The sequence below is a fragment of the Rhinolophus sinicus genome, linkage group LG03 (assembly GCF_036562045.2).
Source record: "Rhinolophus sinicus isolate RSC01 linkage group LG03, ASM3656204v1, whole genome shotgun sequence".
NCBI classification, from domain to species: domain Eukaryota; kingdom Metazoa; phylum Chordata; class Mammalia; order Chiroptera; family Rhinolophidae; genus Rhinolophus; species Rhinolophus sinicus.
Window position 1 is genome coordinate 41,975,526 of NC_133753.1, and position 27,881 is coordinate 42,003,406.

General features: G+C 38.1%; 1 protein-coding gene across 7 annotated transcripts in view; it reads left to right on the forward strand.

The window, feature by feature from the left end:
- The first annotated feature begins 27 nt into the window (after window positions 1-27).
- L2HGDH (L-2-hydroxyglutarate dehydrogenase) overlaps window positions 28-27,881 on the forward strand; it is a 38,453-nt gene continuing 10,599 nt past the window's right edge. For 4 of the 7 annotated variants that reach the window (XM_019725653.2, XM_074327490.1, XM_019725654.2 and 1 more), the window contains exons 1-8: window positions 29-257; window positions 3,053-3,168; window positions 3,840-3,991; window positions 9,788-9,919; window positions 18,037-18,199; window positions 20,248-20,282; window positions 26,271-26,438; window positions 27,371-27,528. In XM_019725653.2, coding sequence (XP_019581212.1) covers window positions 118-257; window positions 3,053-3,168; window positions 3,840-3,991; window positions 9,788-9,919; window positions 18,037-18,199; window positions 20,248-20,282; window positions 26,271-26,438; window positions 27,371-27,528 — 1,064 coding nt within the window. In that variant the 5' untranslated portion in view covers window positions 29-117. Of the gene's footprint in view, window positions 258-3,052; window positions 3,169-3,839; window positions 3,992-7,101; window positions 7,193-9,787; window positions 9,920-18,036; window positions 18,200-20,247; window positions 20,283-26,270; window positions 26,439-27,370; window positions 27,529-27,881 lie in introns of all 7 variants that reach the window. The other 3 variants (XM_074327491.1, XM_074327493.1, XM_074327494.1) reach the window with 3 other exon arrangements.

The window sequence follows — 27,881 nt, forward strand, 5'->3', positions numbered from 1 at the left end:
AGGCGCACGCCTCATTGGTCGCTGCGCGGGAGGCGGGGCTAGAGAGTGCTGCCTGAGGCCCCTTCAGTGTCGGGCTCGTGGCCACCTCTGGCTGAGGCAGGTTAGGGGACGCAGGCAATGGTTCCCGCGCTGCGTTACCTGGGCAGTGCTTGCGGATGGGTCCGCGGGGGATTCCCCGGGGGCTTCTCCGCGGCGTGGGGCCCCGCGCCGGGGAGGCACAGGCCGCTGTGCCAGGGTGGCCGCAGAGCCAGCACTAGGTGAGTACAGCACAGTGGTCCCCGCTGCCTGCGTTGCATCGTGTCTCAGAGGTGCCTTGTGCTGGACCTATGCCCCTGCCCTACTTCCCTGTTCCAGGCTTGAGTGAAGGTCAGGATCTTGTGGAGTCCGGGCTCCTACCTTGGATCCTAGGAGCTACCTGCAGGATTTATTCGTTGTCTGTGAGCGGGAGGAAAAGAATAAGAGAGGAAGGTTGAGTAGAGGTCTAAAACAGTCTGTCTGAATACAACCCCTCCGCTTCCTATGTAACTCTGGGCGGGTTAACGTAAGCTCCTTAAAGGCTCAGTTGTGAATTGGAGCCTAGTCTCTCCCGCAGGTGGTCATTTTGAGCATGGAAAGACCTAACACACTGTAAGCAATTAAATACGCTGTTTATTAGCTGACCTCGCTGGTGTTACTTGGAAGATCTGAAACCAGTTTTAAGTCAGTTCCTGGCAGACACTGCATAGAGATACCTCTGTGAGAAGCAGCTCAGTTTCTTATCCAAGTCTGCAGAATTCAATGTCCTGTGATTTGAAGTTTGGAGGTCACAGTGGAAACCACTGTCTTTGCTTTCTGTAGAGGGGATGATTTACACGAAGGCTTTCAAGCTGAAAAGCCCTTGGCTGTTTCTAGAACTAGAAGGTAGGGAAGATGAGTGTGACTGGAGTTTGGCAGAACAGATGGTGTGGAATGACACTGGGAGAGGGGCTACATCACAGCAGGATTTTTATTTTATTTTAACTACACATTGAATTTTATTCTAAGCGCTGTGAGGCTTTTAAAGGGTTTTTAAGAAGAGGGAGTGATTAAATTGATATTTCAAAAGTTGACTCTGGCTGCTGTGTGTTAGTGGGTTGGAGGGGGATTACAGTAGAATAGGATTCATGATTCATCATGGGGTATGTAGGCAATTCTTTTGGGAAGCTCAACGGAAGAAAAGTAGAGTTAGTGAAGGTTTTGTTTATACTTTCTATTTTGAAATAATTACAGATTCATAAAAAGTTGCAACAAAACAGAGATCTCATGTACCCTTCATCCAATTTACCCCAATAATAACATCTTGCATAACTACAGTACAATATCAAAGCCAGGAAATTGACATTGACACAAAGCATAGACCTTGTTCAGATTTTATGTTTTACATGCACTCATTTGTGTGTGTGTGTGTGTGTTTCTGTGCAATTTAATCATCTGTGTTAATTTGTGTAACTACCACCACAAGAAACAGAAATGTTCCATCAACACAAAGATATCACTTGTGTCACCTGCTGTGTTATATTCACATCCCATCTCTACACCCTTCTTAACCTTTGGCAACTACTAATCTATTCCCCCAGCTCTACAATTTTGTCATTTCGAGAATGTTCTGTAAGTGGAATCACACAGTATGTAATCTGTTGAGATTGGCTTTTTTCACACAGCATGTCCTTGAGATCCATCCAAGGTGTTACCTATGTGGATAGTGGGTTCCTTTTAATTGTTGAGTAGCATTCCATGGCATGGACGTTTAACCACAAATGTTTAATCACAGTTTGTTTAACCATTCACCGGTTGAAGGATATCTGGGCTGTTTCCAGTTTGGGGCTATGAACGAAGCTGCTATAAACATTTATGTACAGGTCTTTGTATGAACATAACTTTCCATTTCTCTGGGATGAATGCAGTCACTAAGACATACAGTTAGTACATGTTTAGTTTTTTAAGAAACTGCCATGCTCTTTTTCCAGAGTGACTGTACTATTTTACATTCCTACCAGCAATATGTGAGTGATCCCAACGTGTTGGTTTTCTTCTCATGCTCTTAACAGGATCCTTTGCAGAGGAAAAGTTTTTAATTTTGATGAAGTCCAATTTATCAAATTTTTCTTTTATGGATCATGTTTTTGGTGTAAACTCTCTACCTAGCTCTACAGCCCAAGATTTTCTCTTGTGTTTTCCTTCTAAAAGATTTATAGTGAATATTTGATGATATAAAATATTTGTTGTTAATTTTATATAAGAATAATGATATTGTGTGTGTGTGTGTTTGAAGCAAGCTTTTAGAAATAACATACTGAAATAAAAATTTAAATAAAAGAAATAACATACAGAAATATTTACAGATGATGTTTTGGATTTACATCAGAATAATATAATGCAGGAGGGGGTGAAATAGGTGGGGTGCAGAAGAAGCAAGATTAGCCATGTTCCTATAAGACCGAGATTTGTTCACCGTAAGGTCAGTGCTAAAGGTAATCTTGTACTCTGCTCATTGCAGAGTTAGACTATACAAGCCCTTTCTAACTTTTGAAATGGTTTTGTAATCAGGGTTTGTCATGGCTAAAATTGTGGTTCTGAACCCATTTTGGACTCCTTATTTCTGTAAGGTTTGATGTTCTTACTGGCCGTTTCCTCCTCAACAGAAAAAAATGTACAAATTCTTGCACATTAAGACATTAAAGACTTAATGTGTTAGCTTATGCTCAGGAATACTGTACTTGAGTTTTAGAAGAATAGATGGTAGAGTGTGATGCTTAACACAGGATAATCACTGATGTAGCCAGCCCAGGCAGAGTACTGTGGAGGAGAGCAGCTTGAGCAACTAGCTACCATGCCTGCTCAATGTAGCTGACTATGTACTGACCAGCAATGCACGAAACTTTTAAAGGTTTTCTTCATGAGTATGAAGCCAAATAGCATAAAGCCAAATGAATATTTGCTTTTAATTATTACAAATTAATAGTTTAACTATCCCTGGTGATCAAAATTATGTGAAGCTTGATGAGGTCTACTGTAACCATGCATTACTTTAAAGCTCATTTGATGTAGTCATTATCGGTGGCGGAATTGTGGGGCTTGCCTCTGCCAGAGCACTCATCCTTCGACATCCAGCACTTTCCATTGGTGTTCTGGAAAAGGAGAAAGATTTAGGTATGTATGTTATCAGTGTTGCTCTTCTGGCTTAACCTGAACACCTGCTCATTTTGTCAGTTCTGCATCTGTCATGCTGAATGTCAATCAATGTTAGTACCCTGATTTGATTTCTCCATAAAGCAGAGCCTGGGACTAGGACTTGGGTGTAGATTATTTATTTGAGAGGTTACCTATGAGACAGGAGTAAGGGGGTGGGGAGAGTAAACAGGGAAGGTGGAAAAGCCACATGAGGTTACATTATCAAAGTTGCTCCTGTGAGCTTGATTCCACTGGGACCTCTGGGGAGCTACATAAACATTTGCCAGGATCGTGCTCATTTATCCATCAGCTCCTGCCCCTATTGGTTGAGGATTGCCCCTAGGGATATTGAGTCCTCCTCCCCATATTAAAAAAGGTCCTGGGGCAGAATGCAGAGAGTTATAGTGGGCCCTTAAAGTGGTTTGCTGGTAGTGATAGGTGAGTTTGTGCACCAAAGTTGTAACTGAAATCCGAGTTGAGCTGGAGGGAAGTGACACAGACACCAGGCACGTCTGCTAGTGGAAGTTACCAGTGCTCTAACTGTAAGATTCTTTAAATAATGTGGTCTCTGATAGCTTCAACTGTGTTTGTCCCCCTACTTCTTAGGTTTTATGTGAGTCATTACTTTCTCTTTTTCTTTTGTTTGGTAGCTATTCATCAGACTGGACATAACAGTGGTGTCATACATAGTGGAATTTATTATAAACCTGACTCTCTGAAAGCTAAATTATGTGTACAAGGCGCAGCCCTCCTCTATGAATATTGTAACCAAAAGGGAATTTCCTACAAGCAATGTGGCAAGGTATAGTATTTTATTAGGGCCTTATTTATAGCTAGCATTTTCTTATTGATGTTTAATGTTGAGTTAAAAAAAAACACCTGGCTTTTCTTTCTTTATATCAATGTAATTTGCAAAATCTTATACTAGGAAATAACTTTAAAAAAAGATGGTGTGACTAACTCCATGTAATTTCTAAAGTAATAGCTTTATTTGCATATAATTTATGTACCATACGATTCACCATTTTAAAGTGTATAATTTAGTTTTTATTGTATTCCCAGAATTGTGTGGCCAGCACTACTGTCTAATTTTAGAAACCTTATACCCATTAACAGTCATTACCCATGTCCCCCTATTTTCTACTCTCCTTCTCCCTAGCCCCTGGCAACCACTAATATACTTTATGCCTCTGTGGATTTGCTTATTCTGGGCATTTCACGTAAATGGAAGCATACAGTATGTTGTCTTTTAAGACTGGCTTCTTTCACTTAGCATAACGTCTTCAAGGTTCATTCATCTTGTCGCATGAATCAGTGTTTCATTCCTTTTTGTATTTTACTCACATATTGTATAGATATACCACATTTTGTTTATCCATTTATCAGTTGATAGACATTTGGGTTGTTTCCACTTTGGGGCTATTAGGAATAATGCTGCAATGGACATTCATGTATATGTTTTTGTATGGACCTATGTGTTCATTTTTCTTGGGTATATACTTAGGAGTAGAATTCCTGGGTCATATGGTAACTCCATGTTTAACATTTGAGGAACTGCCAAACTATTTACCAAAGTGCTGCACTATTTTACATTCCCATTGACAATTACTGAGGATTCTAACATCTCTGCATCCTTGCCAACACCTGTTGTTGCATGTCTCTTTTATTTCAGCCATCCTAGTGGATATGAAGAGGTATATCATTGTAGTTTCGATTTGCATTTCCCTAGTTATTATGATGTTGAGCATCTTTTCATTTATTCATTGAAGAAATGTCTATTCAAATCTTTTACCCATTTTAAAAATTGACTTGTCTTTTTATTGTTGAGTTGTATGTGTTCTTTATGTATTCTCGGTACAGTCCCTAATTAGTTATGACATATTAAAATATTTTTTTTATTTTAAAAATAATAGTAATAGGGGGCCTGCCCAGTGGCTCAGGCGGTTAGAGCTCTATGCTCCTATCTCTGAAGGCTGCTGGTTCGATTCCCATGTGGGTCAGTGGGCTCTCAACTGCAAGGTTGCTGGTTCGATTCCTCGAGTCCGGCAAGAGATGGTGGGCAACACCCCCTGCAACTAAGATTAAACATAGCACCTTGAGCTGAGCTGCCGGCTGAGCTCCTGGATGGCTTAGTTGGCTGGAGCGCGTCCTTTCAACCACAAGGTTCGACTCCCACAAGGGATGGTGGGCTGTGCCCCTTTCAACCACAAGGTTCGACTCCCGCAAGGGATGGTGGGCTGTGCCCCCCGCAATTAGCAATGACAACTGGACCTGGAGCTGAGCTGCACCCTCCACAACTAAGACTGAAAGGACAACAACTTGAAGCTGAATGGCACCCTCCACAACTAAGATTAAAAGGACAACTTGACTTGGAGAAAGTCCTGGAAGTACACACTGTTCCCCAATAAAGTCCTGTTAAAAAAATAAATAAATAACAGTAATAGTAATGGTAATAGTAATTTTTAAAATATTACTAAAAATTTCTCCCATTCTGTAGATATTCGTTTTTACTTTGTTGATGGTGTCCTTTGAAGCACAGAATTTTTAATTTTTATGAAGTCCAGTTTATCTCTTTTTCTTTTCTTGCTTATGTTTTTAGTGTCATATCTAAGAAATCATTGCCTAACCTTAGATCATGAAAAATTATTCATGTTTTCTTCGAAGAATTTTGTTATAGCCTTAGCTATGACATTTAGATTTTTCATCACTTTTTTTTCCTCCAAATAAGCTGGTTTAATTCCAGGTGATATAGAATCGGGATAGAACAAAGACTGAAGAACAGACTTCGGCAGGATTCTGGGCTGGGTTCTCCCTGACCTCACAGCTAAGGAAGAAATGGCTGAGTGAGAAGAACTAAAGGGAAAGTGAGCCACAGTATGATTTTTTTTTAAGTTTATTCTTAACTGTACAACAGGCTCTAAGACAACACTTCATTCTAGCTATAGGTGCCAACAGATGGTATGGCAAAGAATCCAGATATTTAAACAGGAATGGAATTAAGGATCACCATTGTCTCAGGCACAAGCTTATTTTTTGCCAGATTTCTGAATTCCAAATGTGGAATTTCCTTCCCTACAGCCTTCGCTTTTAGCTCCTTTATTTGTTCCTCTTTTTGTTTCTGCTCGAATGCCTTATGTTCCTGGTCCATTTCCTTGGCCTGCTTGTTGAGCTCCTTCAGGGCATCTTACCACCTTTGCAGCCAGCCTACCTTCCCCAGACCCTGCTGTCAGAAGCAGAGCTCCCTACCCCTTGCACCTGCACCTCCAGTGTATACTCACTTTTTAATTAATTTTGGTATATGGTGTGAGGAAGAAGGGGTCCAACTTCATTCTTTTGCATGTAAATATCCAGTTGTCTCAGACCATTTGTTGAAAAGACTACTCTTTCTACATTGTTTTGGCACCTTTATCAAAAATCAATTGAGCATAAATATAATAGGGTATATTTAGAATTCTCAATTCTGTTCAATTTATATACAAAGGTCAGATAATTTAGTTCGCGAACTCATCCTAGAAAAAGTGCTACATACCTCATTGCTGAATATCACTATGGTCACCTTCAAAGTACTCCCCTTGGGGGGCTATGCACCGACACCAGCGCCTAGTCTACCCTTCAAAGCAATTTGGGAACTCTTTTTCTGGAATGGCCATCAGAACTGTCATCGTATTACCCTTGATGTCCTGAATGTCATCAACATGTCTTCCTTTCAATATTTCCTTTAACTTCGGGTAAAGAAAGAAGTCAATGGGGGCCAGATCAGGTGAGTAGGGAGGGTGTTCCAATACAGTTATTTGTTTACTGGCTAAAAACTCCCTCAGACAGTGTCGTGGGAGCAGGTGCATTGTTGTGATGTAAGAGCCATGAATTGTTGGTGAAAAGTTCAGATCATTTTTCTCTAACTTTTTCACGCAGCTTTTTCAGCACTTCCAAATAGTCAACTTGGTTAACTGTTTGTCCAGTCGGTACAAATTCATAATGAATAATCCCTCTGATATCAAAAAAGGTTAGTAACATAGGTTCAACAAGTTCGTGAACTTAATTGTCAGACCGCGTATGTCTGCTCTTACGCCAGCACCACACTATCTTGATTACTGTAACTCTTTGTTGTATTTTGAAATTAGGAAGTATGAGTCCTCCAGCTTTGTTCTCTTTTTTTCAAGATTTGTTTTGGTTATTCTGGGAGCCTTGCATTTCCATGTGAGTTTTAGGGTCAGTTTCTCCAAAAAGACAGCTGGGATTTTGATGGAGATAGTGTTGAATCTATGGATCAATCTGGGGAGTATTCCCATCTTAACAATATTAAATCTTGCAAGCCATGAACATGGGATATCTTTCAATTTATTTAGATCTTCTTTAATTTCTTTCAACAATGTTTCATATTTTTCAGTGTGTAAGTATTGCATTTCTTTATATTCTGTTTGAAGCTTTTGTGAGGGTAATTGTTTTTTAATTTCATTTTGGATTATTCATTGTTAATGTATAGAATATGATTGATTTTTATATTGATCTTTTATCCTGCAACCTTGCTGAACTCATTTATTAGTCTAACAGTTTGGTTCTTTTTTTTGTTTGTTTTTGTTTTGCCATGTGGATTCCTTAGGATTTTATATGTGCAGGATCACGTCATCTGTAAATAAGATAGTTTTATTTCTTTTTCTATCTGGATGCTCTTTTTGTATTTTTTTCCTGCCTAATTTCCCTGGATAGAATCTCTAATACAGTGTTGAATAGAAGTGGTGAAAGTGGACATCCTTGTGTTTTTCCTGATCTTCCCTAAGGAGGAAGCATTAAAACTTTCACTTTTACTAAGTATGATACTAGTTGTGAGTTTTTTGTAGATAAGCTTTATCAGATTGAGGAAATTCCTTTCTATTCCTAGTTTGTTGAGTTTTTTTTTTTTTTTTAATCATGAAAGGATGTTGGATTGTCTCAAATGCCTTTTCTGCTTCTATTGAGGCAATCATGTAGTTTTTGTTCTTTATTCTAGTAATATGATATATTGCACTAGCTGACTTTTGGACATTAACTTAATCTTTCATTCCTGCAATAAATATACACTTGGTCATGGTATAGAATTCTTTTTTATGTTGCTGCATTCGATTTACTAATATTCAGGATTTTTTTGCATTAATATTCATAAGGGATATTGGTCTATAGTTTTATTTTCTTTTGATGTCACTGTCTGACTAATACTGGCCTCATTGAATTAGTTAGGAAGTATTGCCTCTGGTGTTTTTTGGAAGAGTTTATGAAGAATTGCTATTCTTCTTTAATCATGGTAGCATTCATGAGTAAAGTCCTTAGTTGTAAGATTTTCTTTGTGGGAAATTTTAAAGTTACTAATTCAATCTCTATTTGTTATAGGTCTATTCAGACTTTGTTTTTCTTCTTGAGTCACTTTCAGAAGTTTGTGTCTTTCTATGAGTTTGTCCATTTCAAATAGATTATTTAATTTGTTGGCATACGGTTATTCATAAAATCCCTTTATAAGTCTTCTCCATGTAATTTTTAAGAATAAAAATTCATTGTCGCCATCAAAGGTGCTATGAAGATTTTTTTTTTTTTAATAATGTGGGGAAATTGTCCTGACATGCTGTTAAGCGATAAAAAGCAAGATGTAAAACTGTATTTGCAGTTTTTATGATTGAGTTATAGGAGTTCTTTATATATTCTGTTTAGCTAGTATCTATGTGATTTGCAAATATTTTCTCCCATTCAGTGGCTTGTCTTTTTACTTTCTTGATAGTGTCTTTTAATTCCACTTCTATTTTTAAGGTTAATTATTTGTTAATTTAAATAACCTTTACACCTTGATTTAAAGTATCTTGCGAAATTCTGTTGACTCCTTGCTATGAAATAGTGATTTGTGAATTCTAATTTACCTGTGAATATACATCTGTGCTTTCCTTTGCTGGGAGCTTGTTAAAGTAAGGAAGAAACTACCTCAAACAGATATTTGCCCAGAAATAAATAGGAAAAGATTCTTCAGTAAAGTTAATAAACTTACCTCTTTTTTCTTTGCAACAGAATGCATTACTGAATACTTTGTAATGTACTTTATTCCCGGAAATAAAATGGATAGTTACGTGTTAGTGATATTCCATTATACTGAATACTGGCTGTCTTTCTAATGTGCTGGTGTTTTACATTCTCTTATAGAAGTAAGAAGGCCATTCTGTTTTTTGTTGTTCTGTTTTTTTTGTTTTCTTTTGTTTTGTTTTGTTTTTAATATAAAGACTAAACTACCTGTGCTTCTCTCCCTTCTGGAATTGAGGGAGTGGTAGTGATTAACAGTAGCTTATGACCAAGATGCATGTAGCAACTGATAATGGAAGAGGAAATTGAGGCTATATCTCACCTTTGGGGAAATTTTGTTTTAATGCAGTTTTCTTATGAGAACTTTTTTCAGAGAGGAAAATAAGGTCATGAAGAAAGGGAGAAGTCAATATATGAAGAAAAGAAACAACTTTAAAAAAAAAAAATCAACCCAATTTGAGTCATGCAATAATTTGCGATTTTCTATGGACTTTATCTTTCATTTTTGATGGCATATTTAACTCTATCCATATTCTTTATCTTTTTTTTTTTTTTTTTTAAGCTTATAGTAGCTGTTGAACAAGAAGAAGTTCCCAGACTTCAGGCCTTATATGAGAGAGGCCTGCAGAATGGTGTCCAGGGCCTGAGACTCATCCAGCAGGAGGATATAAAAAAGAAGGAGCCGTATTGTAGGGTGAGTGGTTCAGTGACGCCACACACATGCATGGGAGCATTTTCATTTAGGGCTCAGTGTTGTGCCACGGAAGCTGAGGGTGAATTTATAGGAGGCAGGAATCCTACTAGAAACAGATAATCCTGTCATAAAAGCAGTGAGGTGCCAAACACAAGAGGGCATTGCCACAAACTGGACACCTGTTTTCTCCTTTCCCTATGGAAAAACACCAGGTCTGAAGAACATAAGCAAAGGCAAGAGGAGGTCTGAGACCATATGACAGCTTGGAAAGCGTTCAGTGGTGAGGTGTGGTAGGATCATAGAGCGTGTAGAGAGAGATAAAATGTGACACTAGAAAGGCAGGATTAGGCCCGCATAAAGGGCCTAATATTAATGCTAATAACTTTGAAATTTATCCAGTAAATACAGGAGCCACTGAAAATTTTTGAGGAGAGTGGCTACAATATTGGATCTGTATTTCAGGAAGATTAGGCTGGCATGAGTATGAATGGTGGGTTGTAGAGTATCTTGCTTAAAACGTGGGGAAAAAACATCTTTTTATTCATGAAAGAGACATGAATAATAATAGTTATTGTGCATATCAAATTTCTGTGATAGGCTTTCAGAAGCTATCAGTCCAACCGCCAGTTCCACTTACTGTTGCAGTGAATGGCTGTATTTCCTATTCCCCCTCCCCCACTGTTTTATCGACAGTATGCATTAGTTGGACTCCAGGTACCTGTCTTAGAGAGTGTGACTTTGAACTCACTGCTAAGCAACGCTTATCAGAAACTTGGTTTAAAGAAATGCTATTTATGGGAGTTAGCCTGGAGGATATGTAGACCATTCCTGTACATCGTTCTAGATCATCAAAGTGGCACACCTACACCGCAGTGTTTTGCCCTCTTCATCCTTCTCCTTGACCCCAAATCACTCCTTTGAATTGTTCTTTAGTTTCATGGCATCAGCCTATGGAGAAGGTCATTGCGTCCCTGCGTTGTCTACTGTAAGAATATGATCTAGGACATAGGCTGTTCACTGTTACACAATGTCTCTCTCTGAGAATCCACAGGAGAAATTCCTCTCAGACCTCAGTTCTAACAATGATTTTGTTTTCCCTGAGCACCATTGGTTTGTTTTCATCCTATGAACACCATGAATCATTTAATTATTGTCCTGTTTGCCCTGGCTGCAAGGAAGCTTAGAGACACATTTGTGCTCTACTCTTGGCAGATATCTAGGGCCTTAAGGATACATTTTTATGTTTATGTATTAACTTCCCTCTTCATTTCATCTTATCTTTCCATCCTCATTTTCTATATACCCTGATACTTTGGAACTTTTTATTGAATCATCACATATAACAGAAATCATAAATATACAGCTTGATGAATTTTCATAAAGTGTGACCAACACCCAGATAACATTACCAGCCTCCCAGGAATCCCCTCATCACCCCTCCTAGTCACTACCTGTCCCTTAAGGGTAACCACAGTTCTGACTTTTTACAGCACAGGTTTTTGAATTTTATGTAAGTAAAATCATATAGTATGTGCTCATTTGTATCTGGACTTATTTTATTCAGTATTGTTTATGAAATTCATCCACATTATTGTATATAGTTGTAGTTTGTTGTCATTGCTGTATAATACTCCATTGTGTGAAGGTAGGGGTCAAGGTATATATTTTTTTCCATATATCTCCAGTTGACCCAGGACCATTTATTAAAAACACCATTATGTCTTTTTTTTTTTAATTAAATTTATTGGGATGACAATGGATAGTAAAATTACACAGGTTTCAAGTGTGCGTTTCTATAATACGTCATCTATACGTCACATTGTGTGCTCACCATCCAGAATCAGTTCTCCTTTCATCTCTATATATTTGACCCCCTTTACCCTCTTCTTCCATCCCTCCTCCCTCCTTACCCTCTGATAACCGTTGTGTGTCTATGAGTTTTTGTTTAAAAAGACCATTATTTCCCACTGCATTGCAGTGTTTCCTTTGTGATACCAGGTGACTGTATATGGGCATAGCATGATTCTATTGTTGATGGATATTTGGATAGTTTCCAGTTTTGAGCTATTTCAGATAGTGCTACTGTGAACATTCTAGCACATGTATTTTGGTGTACACATTTCTGTTGGGTATATATCTCAGAGGGAAGTTGCTAGGTTGTAATTATACATGTTGAGCTTTGGCAGGTATTGCCAAAGAGTTTAACAAAGTTTTTGTCCCACTTTATACTGTCATCAACAGTTTATGAGAGTTCCAGTTGCTCTGTATCCTCATCAACACATGGTATTGTTTGTTTCCATTTTAGACATTCTGGTGGGTATGTAGTAGTATAATATTACAGTTTTAATTTACATTTCCCTGATGATTCATAAAATTGTACACCTTTTCATATGTCTACTGCCCATTTTTTCTATTGTGGTCTTTCTTATCAATTATTAATTCTTTTTAATTTTTAGGCAATGTCCTTTTTTAAATTGAAGTATAATTAATCTATAACATTATATTAGTTTCAGGTGTACTATATAATGATCTGATATTTGTATATATTGCAAAATGATCACTACAATAAGTCTAGTTAGCCTCCGTCACCATACAGTTGCAATTTTTTTTCTTGTGATGAGAACTTTTAATATCTACACTCTTAACAACTTTCAAATATGTAGTATTATTAACTATAGTCACATGCTGTACATTACATCCCCATGACTTATTAATTTAATAAATAAGTTCTTTCTGGCTTTGGGCAATGTTGCTACATGGTCAGCAAACTACGACCTGTGGGCCAAATCCAGCCTGCCATCTATTTTTTATGACCTGTGAGCTAAGAATAGTTCTTACATTTTTTAAATGGTTGAAAAACATTAAAAGAAGAAGAATATTTTGTGACACGTGAAAATTATAGGAATTTTAAGTTTCAGTGTTCATCAATAAAAGTTTTACTGGACTGCAACCACCTTTTTTCATGTATGTATTGTCTATGACTGCTTTTGTGCCAAACAGCCAAGTTGAGTAGTTTCAATAGAGATCATAAGCCCCACATAGACAAAAATATACTGTCTGGCCCTTTATAGAAAAATTTGCCAACCCCTAATCTAAACAGTAGGGAGCCACTAAAGGATTTGGACAGAAGAACGACAATGTAAAATGTGCTAATTCAGGAAAGGTAATCAAGTCCTGGTACATAGGATAGAATTTGGACTGGGCATGGGAGACAGGGGAGCCTTGGAGTGGGAAGCCAAAGCCATTTGTAGTTATTTTTGAAAGGTAGCTATGCTCACCACTGTACCACCACTGCTACTTAATAGTTATTTTTGGAATATCTGATGCATATCTGGTATCTCTTGTACATCATAGGTTAGTAATTCCCAGACTTCAGGAAATTTTGACATATTATCCTCTATTTTTATCTCACTATTCACTCTTTCCCCCCCCATAAACTGGAATCTAACATAAGGTGAGGAGCATAATGTGGTGGTTGAGAAGTCAGATAGACATAGGTTCTGAGAATTGAATGAAATATTAGGTTGGTGCAAAAGTAATTGCAGTTTTTAACCTTTTAAACCGTAATTGCTTTTGCACCAACCTAATAACATGCATAAGGCATCCAGTGTATGTTAATCCTTAAGAGGTAGTAGATACTATTACATGCTTATTTAAGGAATTCTCGTGAATTCCCATTCGTTTTGCTTGAAGATTTGGGGATTTTTTGGGATATCTGTTAAGATAAGTAGGTATACTTAGTTAGATATGTTTTTCCCCTTGGTTTATATTTGCCCCTTTCTTGATGTTTTGGGTATAACTCATTATTTTATTCTGTTTATTTCCTTTAAGCCATGTCAATAATTTTGGAAAGTAATATAGACTATTTAAAAACATTGTGGAGAAATCCTAGAATATTGTAAAACCAGTTGAATAGTTGCAACAGAAATCATAAGCCAAATAAGAACTTGTCTTAGTTCAGGCTGCTATAACAAAATACTGTAGACTAGGTAGTTTATAAATTACAAAAATGTATTTCTCACCGTTCTGGAAGCTGGAAGTCCAAAATCAAGGCTCTGGCAGATTTGGTATCTGGTAAGAATCCACTTCCTGGTTCATAGGCAGCCATCTTCTAGCCGTGTACTCACATGGGAGAAGCGGTGAGGGATCTCTCCAGGGTCTCTTTTATAAAGACACTAATCCAATTTATGAGAGCTCCACCCTCATGATCTAATCACCTCCCAAAGGCCCCACCTCCAAATACCATCCCATTGGGGATTAGTTTCAACATGTGAATTTTAGGGGCACACAGTCATTTGTCTACAGCAGAGCTGGTTGTTTAGACTGAGGCCATACTTGAAGGAAAAAAAATGCTAGTATTAAAATTAAGAGATTAGGAGGTTGTACATATGTAGGGACAGAAAGTCTATGGGAAATCTCTGTACCTTGTGCTCAGTTTTGCTGTGAACCTAAAACTGCTCTAAAAAATAAAGTCTAAAAAAAATTAAACTCACTTTCTGTCCCTTATCTATACAGTACTTTACAAAAATTATTGAGTGCTTTCTAAACGTGTGCTGTTCCTGCTGCTGCTTTGTAGGTAGCTTTATGTGATTTTGTTGGAATTTGGTTGTGAAACTAAGATGTCAGAATCTCACTATTCTGTTTCTATCAAGTACTACCTTGCCTTTGAGACTAAAACAATTTATAACCTCCTTCATAAAAGCATGCTAATTTTAACATGTTTCTATTTTTATTTGCTAACGAAATGCTTTTTCAAACTTTAAAATTGGTACCCCCCAAAAAGGACATCTGAGCCCCTGACCCACTGTAGAGTGGGTCATGATGTAAAACAATATCGATTGTAGATTTTGAAAAACAAGATTACTGGTTTTGTTGTAATACTGAAATTTAGAGGATTTTTGAAGATTTCAGCTAATTAGCTGGAACAACAGTCATTGTCTGTCATGTATCTTTGTGAAGGGCTTTAAAGAGAGAAAAAATAGGAGCAAAAACCCATGATTCTTTATATCATGCTTTCCTGTTAAAAAACAAACAAACAAACAAAAACAACCAACAATAACTCCTCACCCATCATATAGGCTAAGGATGAGTATACATATTGTTCTGTGACCCTGACCATGATCCTCTCAGGTCTTGGAATGAGGTAGAAGTGGTATGTGTGCATAGGAAATCAAATTACCTATCTACACATCTTTTTGTGTCTTATAAATGAAAAAAACTGGTGAAGTTACTTTCCAAGGTTACACAGCTCTTAAAGAGTCCCCTACCCCCAGATCTGACTCAGAGCTGGTATTTTTTTCTGTTTAGCTTGAGCAATATTTTCTTCTTTACTATGTGCTAAACACTATGTTAGACACAGCAGATAAGATGAGTATGACCTGATAGTCACTTAAAGGAAGTTATAGTGTAGCAGAAGATATCATTTTCATGCAGTGATAAGTATGCTGATAGAACTGATAGTCTGACTTGTAGCAGTGTAAGGGAGAGCTTTGAGCTTAGTCCGAGAGTTTAGGAAAGCCTTCTTGGAGGGGAACCCCCACTTGAAAGATGAATAAGTAATAATAAAAATAAGTAGTATCACTTATAAGAGGTATGTCCTGCTTTTCTCACTACAGAAGTGATCTACTTCGATAACACCACGTTGTAATTATCAATGCCTATTTAAGGGTGGCAATATGTAGTGGAAAAATATAGTCTGGTTATTTCATAAAGGTGTCTCGAGTGAATTTCTGCCTTCTCCCCCAACCTCACCACCACGACCAAGAATGGTAGGCAAAATTTCTGTAGTACAGCGTTACTTCTCTTTCTTTCAGGCTCTCCGAAAAGAAAAAGTTTATTAGGGCAGCTCTAAATGGCTTCTTGGACTAGATCCCTTTAAGAAAGAGAAGGAGGGGGGGGGGAAGGGGAGAGGAGGGGAGGGGGAGGAGGAGGAGGGTTAGATGAAATACTCCCAGGGGAGCATCTTGGAAATTTTTAAACTGCCTCTGTAAACTTTGACTTCAGAGAATGACTCTGGACAGCTGTCTTTCTGGGCAAATCCTGTGCTTATTTTCACCCTAGCTATGCGGATCTGTCTTCTTTTGCTTTAATTGTTCAACCACACATTCATCTGTTTTTCTATCTTCCTGACTGACTTCTGACGCCCAGCTTTACCTGTCCTGCTTGCCTGGTTCTTTTCCAGCCTCCTGCCTTGCTGTGGCCTCAGATTTCAAGCTCTGACCTGCTAACCTGGACAGGGTATGCCCAGCTCCTGGCTGACGGCCCCCTGTCCACCAGCCCCGTCCCCAGCCAGGGCATTCAGTTGCTTGGCAGCAGTGACTCTCTCCGCCTTCCCCCAACATACACATGTAGGTGGGACACACCAACATCTCATGAGGAGGAGCAAAGCCAAGACTAGAAAAGGAAAGAAAAGAAGGGGGACCTTTTTGGGAAGTTCTAGAAGGGGGTGGGGGAAATCTTGTATATTTAAAGACCGCCCTCAAAAGTTCATTCATTCAGTAAATAAGTGCCTTCTGTGTGTCAGGCATTGTGCTGGGCAATAGGCATATAAGATGAATAAGGAGGATATTTGGGATTCCAAAAAACTGTTGATATGAAGCACTTTTACAGCACATTTTTATCCCTCTGTTATCATACTTGTCACATAGTTTTATGCTAGGTAAAGAAGATTTTGTGACTAAACTCTCAGTATTATCTTAGATTCCAAGGTTATTGTAACCAAAATACTATTTATAGGTTGAAATTGAATTGTAACTATTGACCTGTGAATTTAGGGATTGTCAGGCAGTATAAGGTCTATATAAAATCTTATGTGTATCTACTATATCGAAACAGAAGGGATGATTTCCTATACTTGGGCAAATGCTCTCATACTATAGAAGCAAAACTGCCAGGAAAATGATGTTTTCCAAATGTTGCTTTCAGTTTGTGAAAAGAGACTATTGGGTGTTTTGTGAGCCTTTACCCTTACGTACCACTGGTCAGGAATGGATGGTAAAGTTAAAAGCTTTTTAGGGATAAGCAGGTAAATGTATTGGGGGTAGGGATGAGGCACTGAATACAAGAATGAGGTGTTTTAAAGTAATGTTTGACAATATATTATTTAAAACTGCAACAGTTACAGTGCTGTGCTGGCCAAACAAGAGGACGGCAGCATTTACCAGTCACACTCAGCTTCTGGGCCTTAGATGTCCTGGGAACCAGGCTACCTTCTTAGGGGGAATTGATTGGGAAAACTGATATACTCAAACAATAAGGCAATAGAAAATGGTGCTATTACCAAAGAGTCCCCCAAATGTATTCAATACTTAGTGTGTGAAATTCTACTCTTATTCTTTTGTTCAGAATTAGAAAAGGCCAATGTGTAGTCAACATTTATTCCAAAAAATTAATTAAGTTTGGTTGTAGATCACTCATCTATAGAGTTTGAACATGTCTTGGCAAAAACAAACACACAAGCAAACAAACAAAAAACAACCCAGGCTATTAATTTCTCATAGTAACTGAAAAGAAAGTTTGAATTAACCATGTACAATCTCCATTCAATATTGCAGTCTTGAAAATAGAGTCTATAGCCAACCAAATCAATGCTCTGCAAACATATGAACAATTATGAGTTCTCACTGAGTGTGTATGACATATGATTCACTGCTTGGAAGATCTCAGTGGAGTTTATTTAAAACACAATTGGTTAGTGACACAGAATTTGACTCAGAATCAGATATGATGAGGAATGAATAAAGCTGAAAAACTCAGTGTAGCAGCTGGAAGAGCCTGGCAATATTAACTCGTTTAAGAAAGAGAATTATTTTCTAATTGTAAAGATTTTCTTACTTAGTATTATTTCTTATATCTGATATACATATATATGTATGTATGTATGTATGTATGTATGTATGTACGTATGTATGTATGTATTCAAGATCAAATTTAGGCACTGAACAGAGCAAGCTTTTATTTTTCTTTAAAACTATCAGGTTTTGCCAGGAAAGGATAATGTATGTTAATCCATCAAAATAGATAGTAAAAAACTTCAGCACAAAATAAAATTTATTAAACAACCTGTCCTCAGTGATTTTTTATTGTGTTGTCTTGACTTTTTCATAATCCTGTCACAGGGTCTAATGGCTATTGATTGCCCATATACTGGCATTGTGGACTATCGTCAGGTGGCTTTGTCATTTGCCCAGGATTTCCAAGAAGCAGGTGGCTCTGTCTTGACCAATTTTGAAGTAAAAGATATCGAAATGGCTAGAGAAAGTCCTTCAAGAAGTAAAGATGGTAAGCCATCCTTGTCTTTTCTTATGAATACTTGTATTGACTTCTAAACAAACTTGGGGCCGTTTTTTGCCTGGGGTAGTCCTGGCGGGAGGTCTTCCAGGAGCTGGGCTATGGTAGGGCCCAGACCTAGAGGCAGGTACAGAAGGAACAAGGGTGAGACTGGACGTGGGAGAACTGGGACTCAGAACTAGGCACTGATCGGACACTGATCAATCGGACTGGTGCTAAAACCTGAACTGCCATGGCTGTTTATATAAAATTAGCCCCCAGACAGGTCCTTACCCTGTAGGTTACAGTCAGAATCCCTCGGGGATGCTTATTAAAAATGCAAACTTTAGCATCACCCAGTCTTGACCAGTCATACTGTCTGGGATAGGGTATGACTCAGCCATTCTGAACTACCCCAATACCTTTCACCCACTCCCACCTACCCCTGCCACTGTAGACTGCACTTTGTTTCTTTTATTTTGCTTTGGGGACAATTTTTTTAAAAAATGAATTGGTTTGTAAGTTTTTAATTTGCTGTTGGGAAATTTGAAGGAGAAAAAAAGTAGTACTGAATTCATTCTTCCTTGACAGGTTTTTAAGGCGATCTGGGTCATCTGAATCATTCTCACAGTATCCTTCTAAATTCTAAGATGATGAGAAAAATTGTTAAATAATTAAGATTATTATAACTAGGTAGCATAATCAATCAAATTTATGATACAATTATTCTTTACGTGCTGTGTGTGTGCTTTATAAGACTTTGAGATCCCATGTATCTTATCGGGAGCTAATTTTATACATAGTTTATTATTGGAAATTTTTGTGTTGGGATAACTCATGCTTCTCTCCACAACCTACAATCTGCAAGGACTCAGGTAACCAACACTTGGACGACAAGTGTCATAGAATTAGTCCTGTGGGAAAATACGTACTGGTTTATAATGATCCATTTTATAGCATGGTTCCTAGGATTGTAGTTCAGAGAAAAGCTGGGACTGCCTGTGTTGAAGCTAAGGTGGGAAAAGGTTTATAAGCATAGATTTAATGAATTCTTATAAAATAATCACAAAAACAGGCCATAGTTATATATATTGTTAAATATGAGCTAGTTTAATCTTGTTACTGGTAAAAAGCTTCAGAATGAAATGTGGGGAGCACCAGTTAGAAAGGCTATCATCAACAAGACAAATAGTAACAAGTGTTGGAGGGGCTGTGGAGAAAAAGGAACCTCATACACTGTTGGTGCGAATGCAGATTGGTGCAGCCGCTATGGAAAGCAGTGTGGAGGCTCCTCAAAAAATTAAGAACAGAATTCTCATATGACCCAGCAATCCCTCTCCTGAGTATCTACCAAAAAAAACCTGAAAACACTTATCCATAAAGACATATGTATCCGATGTTCATTGCAGCTTTATTTACAGTGGACAAGACATAGAAACAACCAACGTGTCTTCCATAGATGATTTGATAAAGAAGATGTGGTATACATACACAATGGAATACTATTCTGCCATCAGAAAAGATGAAATAGTGCCATTTGTGACAACATGGATGGATCTTAAGATTATTGTGCCACGTGACATAAGTCAGACAGAAAAAGTCGAGAACCATATGATTTCACTGATATGTGGGATATAAAACTGAAAACAACAAAGGAACGAGACAAACAAATAAAGAAACAAAAACTCATAGACACAGACAATAGTTTAGTGTTTATCAGAGGGTAAGGGGGGAATGGGATGGTAGATGAGGGTAAATGGGATCAAATGTATGGTGATGGAAAGCGAACTGACTCTGGGTGGTGAACACACAATGTGATATATAGATGATGTAATACAGAATTGTACACCTAAAATCTATGTAACTTTACTAACCATTGTCACCCCAATAACTTTAATTTAAAAAAAATGTGGGGAACAATCATGGTTGTGACAGAAGAAAATTATTTAAAATAATATAGGCCTTCTTTTACTAAATTTAAGTTAATAAATTTATTTATTTCAAATAATATAGGCCTTCTTTTACTAAAAATAAATGTTTCACTAATTCTTTTTTTTCAGGGATGAAATATCCAGTTGTTATAAGGAACACAAAGGTAAAGATTCTTAAGCAAAACTACTTCCATCTATTTTATCTATTTTTATTCCCTCTCCTTTATTAAAAAGTTGAATTAACCACCATGCTGTATTTTATGTCATTAAATGAAATTTGTCTAATGTAAAGTTATTCTGAGAGAAATTCTTTGAGAGCAGTGTAGCGGCTTTCATTCTAAGAAGCGTTTCAGCTTGGAAATGTATTCATATAGTGATTGTACACAGCAAAGAATATTATTATAAGCACTTGGAGTGTTTAATTTTAAGGCAAATATGATAGATATTTTATTGTTTTACCTACTTATCTACATTAACTTATTAACTCTCTGCTATTGAGAAGACTTTGGCGGGGGGTGGGCCGGGGGGGCAGGTTGTACAGAGGGAGATGGACTGCTTTCCTTCATCTTCACATCGTCTAAAACAAGAACTACTGAATGGCATAGCAGTGTTGCATTCACTGTGTGTTTACTGAGTGATCAGAATTCAGTCAGGAAAGCAGAATCATTAATGAATGTGATAGGATTTATTATAGGAAATTAGGCCTTACACAATTATGAAAGGATCTGGGGAAGCAAAGCTTTCAGAAGGGGAGTTGGAAGATCAGAGGCATATCTAACCAGTCTGAGAAGCCAAGTGTGTCCAGCTCCTGAAGTGGAACTGCAAATGGAAAGCTCATGAGGATATCTGGGGAAGCTCTTGCCTCCATGTCTACACCCAAGTAGTGGGTTAGTGCAGCGGTTGGTCAGTAGGATCAGTAGTTTGGAAGCAGAGCTGGATGTGGAGCTGTAATTCACTTGGCCTTGGGTGTTTGTCACCACCTTGGACTAGAATGACCTTCAGAGAATAATGGCTGCTGCCTTGCTTTCTGTCTGCCAAATCATATGCAGTTCCTGTTTTGGTCAACTTGAAGTTGGAACCATACAAGGAAGGGGATTCTGTCAAGCATAGTGCCCAGCTTAACTGAATTGACACAATATAAACCCTGGCAGTCCATTGCTTTTCAACGTGGCATCCATTCACACCCCTTTATAACCACACTTAACTATCAAATTAAAATAGTAGTAAAGTCATGCTTCCACCTACAAGGTGCAACTATCTTTCATACAACTGAAGACAGGCTTACTCTCCAAAAAAGATATGAAATCTACATTATCCATATTTGGATGATAGTCATTTCTAGGTGAGTCACACTCCCCCTTTGAGATCCTATAACTTAAATACTGAAATAAAAAATTCACCACTATGAACATCTTATACTAGATCAGTAGTTCTCAACTGGAGATGATTTTGCCCCTCCAGAAGACATTTGGCTGTGTCTGGGGATAATTTGGATTGTCACAGCTGGCGGAGTGGGGCAGTGCTACTGGCGTTTAGTGGGTAGAGGCCAGAGTTGCTGCTAAACATCCTACAACATGAGGGACAGGTCCCCACAACAAAGAGGTATCTGGCCCCAAATGTCAATAGTACTGAAGCTGAGAAACTCTGTGTTAGAGAGGAAATGGCAGAGATGGGTGTATTAATCTTCTTGGGCCACTATAACAGAATACCAGAGATTGGGTGGCTTGATTAACAGACATTTATTTTTTCAGTTTTCTGGAGGTTTGAAATCTAAGATCAAGGTGCCATCAGAATTTGTTTCTGGTGAGAGCATTCTTGGCTTGTAGATGGCTGCCTTCTCACTGTGTCCTCACATGGTCTCTTCTCTTTGCGTGCACCTGTGCAAAGAGAGAGAGCACGCAAGAAAGAGAGCCATCTTTGGTGTCTCTTTCTCTTATAAGAACATCAGTCCTATCAGATTAGGGCTACACTCTCGTGACCTCATTTAACCTTAATTACCTCCGTAAAGGCTCTGTCTCCAAATACAGTCACATTGGGAGTTAAGGCTTTAACATACAGATTATTTTTTTTTTGAGGGGGGACACAATTCAGTTTATAACAATGAGGGAAAAGTAGAATTGGATAATTATAGACAAATACATGTATTTCAAAGTAAGGAAGAAATATTCATAACTACTGCATTCATAACTACCACATTTATGTCACCAATCATGTGGTCATATCTGGTATTGATAAATTCATTCTTCCACTATCCATTCCATATTCCCTTTGCCCTTGGCAAGCCTCTCAGCTGGTGATGGTTTCTTGTTTGGTGGGGTAACTCAAACTTTCAGTCCTGAAGTGTCTCTGCCATTAACAGCCCTGTGTGTTTTGGATTGTAGTGGTTTCCATTAACTTTTATAACAATTTATGGGGATACTGAGAGATACCCCAGGAACTGTATATCCCAGACATACTCCTCTTTATCATCCCAAGTCATCTGTGTGGTAGCAACTCTGTTTCTCCTTGAGAGTCCAGATCAGTTACCCCATTCAGTACAGTAAACCTCTCTGCCTGTTGATTCACTGGCACAGGATCCCAAAAGGGCCAGGTGTGGCAGTATCAACTTGTAGCATAATGGAATCTTTGCACATTTTCTAATGGAAGCATTTATCCCTTGGGAACTAAGACTTCCAAGATATTGGAGTCCAAAGTTGTGGGGATAGGAAGCAGAAATTTAGATTAGGAGCAGAAACTAGTGGATTATTGTTAAGGAGCTACTATGCTCCTGTTTCTACCTCTTGATTTCCAGACTTGTGAATCCTGGCTATGGAAGAAACAATACCATATATTAGTCTCTGATTTAGAGCGTCCTGGAAGACATTGCCCCAGCCCTACAAGGTGTTGCCAGCCAGCTAGTGCTGTTACTGAATCTTCAAAAGACATTCCATTTTGTCACCCAGCAGCTTCAGGATGATGGGGAAAATGATAAAATCAGTGAATTCCCCAAGTATGAGTCTATTGTTCTATTTACTGTAAAATAAGCTCACTGATCAGAAGTAATGCTTGTGGGTAAAATACCATAATGTTGAATAAGGCATCCTGTAAGTTCACAGATGGTAATTTCTGCAGAAGCATTGTAGGCAGAGAAGACACATGTTTATCCAGGGCAAGTGTCTATTCCAGTCAGGACTAAGTGCTGCCTCTTTTTTTTTTTTTTTTTGATTGAAGTGGTTCAGGGCTCATATCAGTGGCTCTGTGGCTCTCTGCTGTTGGCAGATTGAGCATTCAGCAGTGGCTGTAGACACATCAGCTTTGGTGGGTAAGTCCGTGTTGCTGAGGCCACACATCACCTCCATCCTTACTGCCATAAGCATTTAGTTTCTGAAGCCATTCGGTAAGAACAGGGGTGACTGGGAAAGAGGCTAAGACATCCACAGAGCAGGTCATCTTGTCCATTGATGATTAAATCTTCCTCTTCCACGGTTACTCTTCAGTGAGCATTGATGTGCAACTTAAATATCTTTACCTTCTGAACCTGTTTGGAGAGATCCATTCACATACCTTTTCTCCAGAGCTCCTTTTCCTGACCATCCAGCCAAACCATTAGTTATTGCACATGAAACAATGTAGGTCCATCCTTCTAGCCATCTCTCCTACTAGTATGATAAACAACCAGGTATAGTGTTCAAAGTTGTGCCCACTGGGAGGATTTCTCTTCACCACAGTCTTTCAGGGCTACTCCTAAGTGGGGCTCTGGTGCTGTCGCTGTTCACTTTCAAGTGGTGCCAGAATGTTGTGCAGAACGATTTGTAAACCAGGCCTCTCTTTCTCTTCCTTGGTCAGCTGATCATAGAGAACTTCCTAAGGGGTCCCAGTTGAGAAGGAGGAGGTAGTTTAGCAGGAATAGGGGTCGTGGAAATTTGAGCCACTTGCCTCTGCAACTTATTTGTGCCTACAGGACCTATATGATCGTATGTATTCTACTTCCTCTTGATGACAGACTGCTGCTGTACACACCTAATTTTGTGGCTCGGTGAGTCAGACAATACCCTGTTAATAATGGGTAGTTCACATGGTAACTTGGTGACCTGTGGTCAAGTGTTGAGTCAAAGCCAGAAGCAGTTTCCCAAAAGGAGGATAGTTATCTGCAGAGGATGGTATAACTTTCCATCAAAATCCTAAAGTTCTGTGCTCTGATTCACCTACAGGACCCTACAGTCTCCATACACCATCACACTCTGCCACAGACACTTTGATTACCATCAAATTTGCCAGGTCATGTGGCCCAAGTGGCAAAGCAACCCGAATCTCCATTCAAAGAAGAATTAAAAGTCTGCTTTTACCCCTGACCTAACGGACATTTTTCAACAGTGTGGCGTCATGTGATGGAGGATATGTAGGGGCCTATGGGAACCAGTGAATATCTATTTCACCCACAGTTATTATAGTAGTTGCCTGTTATTTTGGCATTTTTCTTTAGTATAGTTAAATAATATAATTAAAAATTTTGAGTCAGCTTATCAGATTGAACATCTGTGCTTCTATAAGTTTATTAAAAAAAGGATTTTAAAAAGAAACTTCTCGGGAGAGGATTTGCAAACTAAAGATTTATAGACTGCATATAGGGAAAAAGACTCACTTGTGAAATAGCAATAGAGATGCAATGTTTTTAAAGAAATGTATGTTTGAACTAATGTATCATTCAATGCTTACCTAAATTTCCATTTTGGATGTGAAATTAGTGTGTTACTGAATTTAACTATTGTTTCATATATACCATAAAAAGATTTCAGAGACCTATGACAGTTGTTAATCATTTTTCTTTGGAACTGTTTCATGAGTTTTTTAAAGAGAACATCTAGATTATTTGCATGCTGATACTATTCTACACATTCTCTTATCTTTACATTTGTCATATGGCTTATCTCCGTTTTATGTTCTAAGAACAAAAGAACTGCTGACTTTTCAGAGTAGGAACTAGTAGATTTATACCACATAAAAATATTTCTTGTACTTCTGGTATATAACTATAGATGAACAGGAAAGATATGTTAACCTATTTAGAAGAAGGCATTTTTGTTTTTGTTTCCATAGCCATTTAATTTCAAGGGTCTTAAAATTATCATGGTTTAGTCTAACTCACTTGAATTCACAACAAAGAGGTTTCATCCGATTTTTGTCAGAAGTGTAACTTATATATCTCTTGAAAGAGGCTTATCTTTGTAGGTAAGCAAAAATAGCGTGCATGCACAGCTAGAATAAAGATGAATCAGTGAAGGTTGCAAAGAAAGAGAATGTTGAGATAGGTGAGAACTTGGAGGCTTCAGAAACAGGTCATTTGGGGAGGAAAATCTAAGAACAAGAAATTACCTCGAGTAAGGAGGTGCTAGTTGTTTAAGAGATGGGTATTAGAGTGTGGTGATGAATTGTGGTTTAATGAAATCATTTAGGAAATAAGGTGGCACATTGACTAACCCCAGCAGGGTAAATCTGAAAATAGGCAGATGATAATTACAAAATAAAATTTATGAGAAAATACAACAGCCTAAGATTAGCAGTCTTTTAGCTGTTACAGCAAACCTTAACTGTAATGTGTTCTCAGTGAATGTGGATTGAATGAATGAGATTTTGAAAGTAGTCTCAGTTTACAAAGTAAATATTGATCAGGAAGGAGAATTGGTTGGTAATGGGTTACGGTTGGAGTGTGAAGCAACCTGAGAGAAACAGGATAATTACTCATAGATAAGGCAGGAGAAGCTGTCTGAAATACGGAAGAGGCCAAATTGGTGGGACCATCTAAATGAAGTTTGCTTCTTCATGTAACAAATAGTTAAGAAGTTCCATGCTAGATCTTAGTAAAATAAGTGTGTGTGTGTGTTGTTACGTGTCTTCACTAGGTCAACCATTATATCCCTAATTCAATTTAAAGTACAAAATTTAAGATGACAACCTCTTGTATGCTACTACTCTAAGGTTCTAGCTGCCACCTAAATGCTGAAGAATTTATTTTGCTGATACTTGTATTTAATGTCCTGTTTTAATAAGAATAAAAAGAAAAAAAAATCCATTCCTGTACCCTTAGTATCTTTTCTATAATCTGTGTTTCTGCCCTTGACATATTCTTCTCCTCTCAGTGTCCCACAAATCACTGTTCTTTTCTTTTGCACTAGGGAGAGGAAGTTCAATGTCAGTATGTTGTGACCTGTGCAGGACTTTACTCAGACCGTATTTCTGAGTTGAGTGGCTGCAATCCCGATCCTCAAATTGTACCATTCCGGGGAGATTACCTGCTCTTGAAGCCAGAAAAATGCTATCTTGTAAAAGGAAATATTTATCCGGTAGGTAATGATGCTTCTGCCTTCTCACCCTTTTCGAGATGACTGTGGGCAAAAAGGCAAAGAAACGAAAACTTTTATCTGGGTCAGAAGTAAGAGATATTTTGAAGGACTTTTTTTTGCAAGCATTCCACCTGTTTCTCTTATGTTAAATCCCTAAGTCTTTAATCTGATATCATAGTCATTAAACTATACTTAATTGCCCACAAGTACATGTCTGCGGAAAGCAGGAGTGCACCATGAGAAGGGCTAGCAAGAAAGGACCTGATTCTTCTTCCTCTCTGCTGGAAGGAGCACTCATAAGAGAACTTTCCCTTTTTTTGTGCCCAGATACCCAACCCTCTTTCTCAGTTCACTACCTATAGGTGCAGAAAAGGGGATGTGACCTCTGTGGTTTCATGGTGTAGAAGACAGAGCCCTTAAATAAAGAGTTCATTCTTCCATCTGGAACTACTAGGTTGAACCAGCTGAAATTACCAATATTCAGCTACTTAATATTTTTGACCTTGCCAAAACGTCCATTTCATCTGCCTCAACCTGATACATTCCAGCTTTATAAAAACCTGTGCTATGAATGTGTGTGTTTTTCTGGCAGCTCTGATTTTACTTGCCAGCCATATATATCCCTAGTTGGGAGGTGGAGGAGGCAGGGGGAGGGCAGGGAATAACCTGAAATAGAACAGTTATTTTTTCTTTACCCAGAAAGAGAAATAGATGGGACAGTGTGTATTAGTCTCAATAGCATCAATGATTCCTGGGTGGCATTTCTAGGCAGAAGCATGTAAGTAGAAAGGTATATCTGAGTAAAGAAGAAAGTAATGTGAGTTAAATGGATGGGAAGCAAGTTATTTATATTACCAGTTGAATGTTTGCATGCATACCAAAATGCAATATGAAGTAGGGCTAACAGTATCTTTGCTATGTTAAATCGGTAGGTCCCAGATAGCCGGTTTCCTTTCCTAGGAGTTCACTTCACACCAAGGATGGATGGCAGTATTTGGCTAGGGCCTAATGCAGTTCTTGCCTTTAAACGAGAGGGTTACAAACCCTTTGACTTCAGTGCCAGAGATAGTATGGATATAATTACCAAGAGGTAACATTATTTACTTAACAAATGATTTTATGTGCTTATATTTGTAATGTGAGACATTTTGTCTTTCTTGATATTCTGTTTATTGGATAAATCCTCATATTTGTGATTGGTGTATTGATTCTTTTTATTAATCCAAATTAAGAGTTTTGTGGAATAAGCATAATATTTTAACTACTTCAAGAAAATGCTGACGATTCAGGGTGTTGTTGTCTTGGTTAAAAAGAGCAAGACCAGGAGCCCGTCACACATCTGACAATCCACATCTTGTTTTGCTAACCTTCTAGTTGAGTTTGCAAAAAAAAAAAAAAAAAGAAAGAAATTTCTCTCAAAATCAGTAGATGGCTTACTTTGAT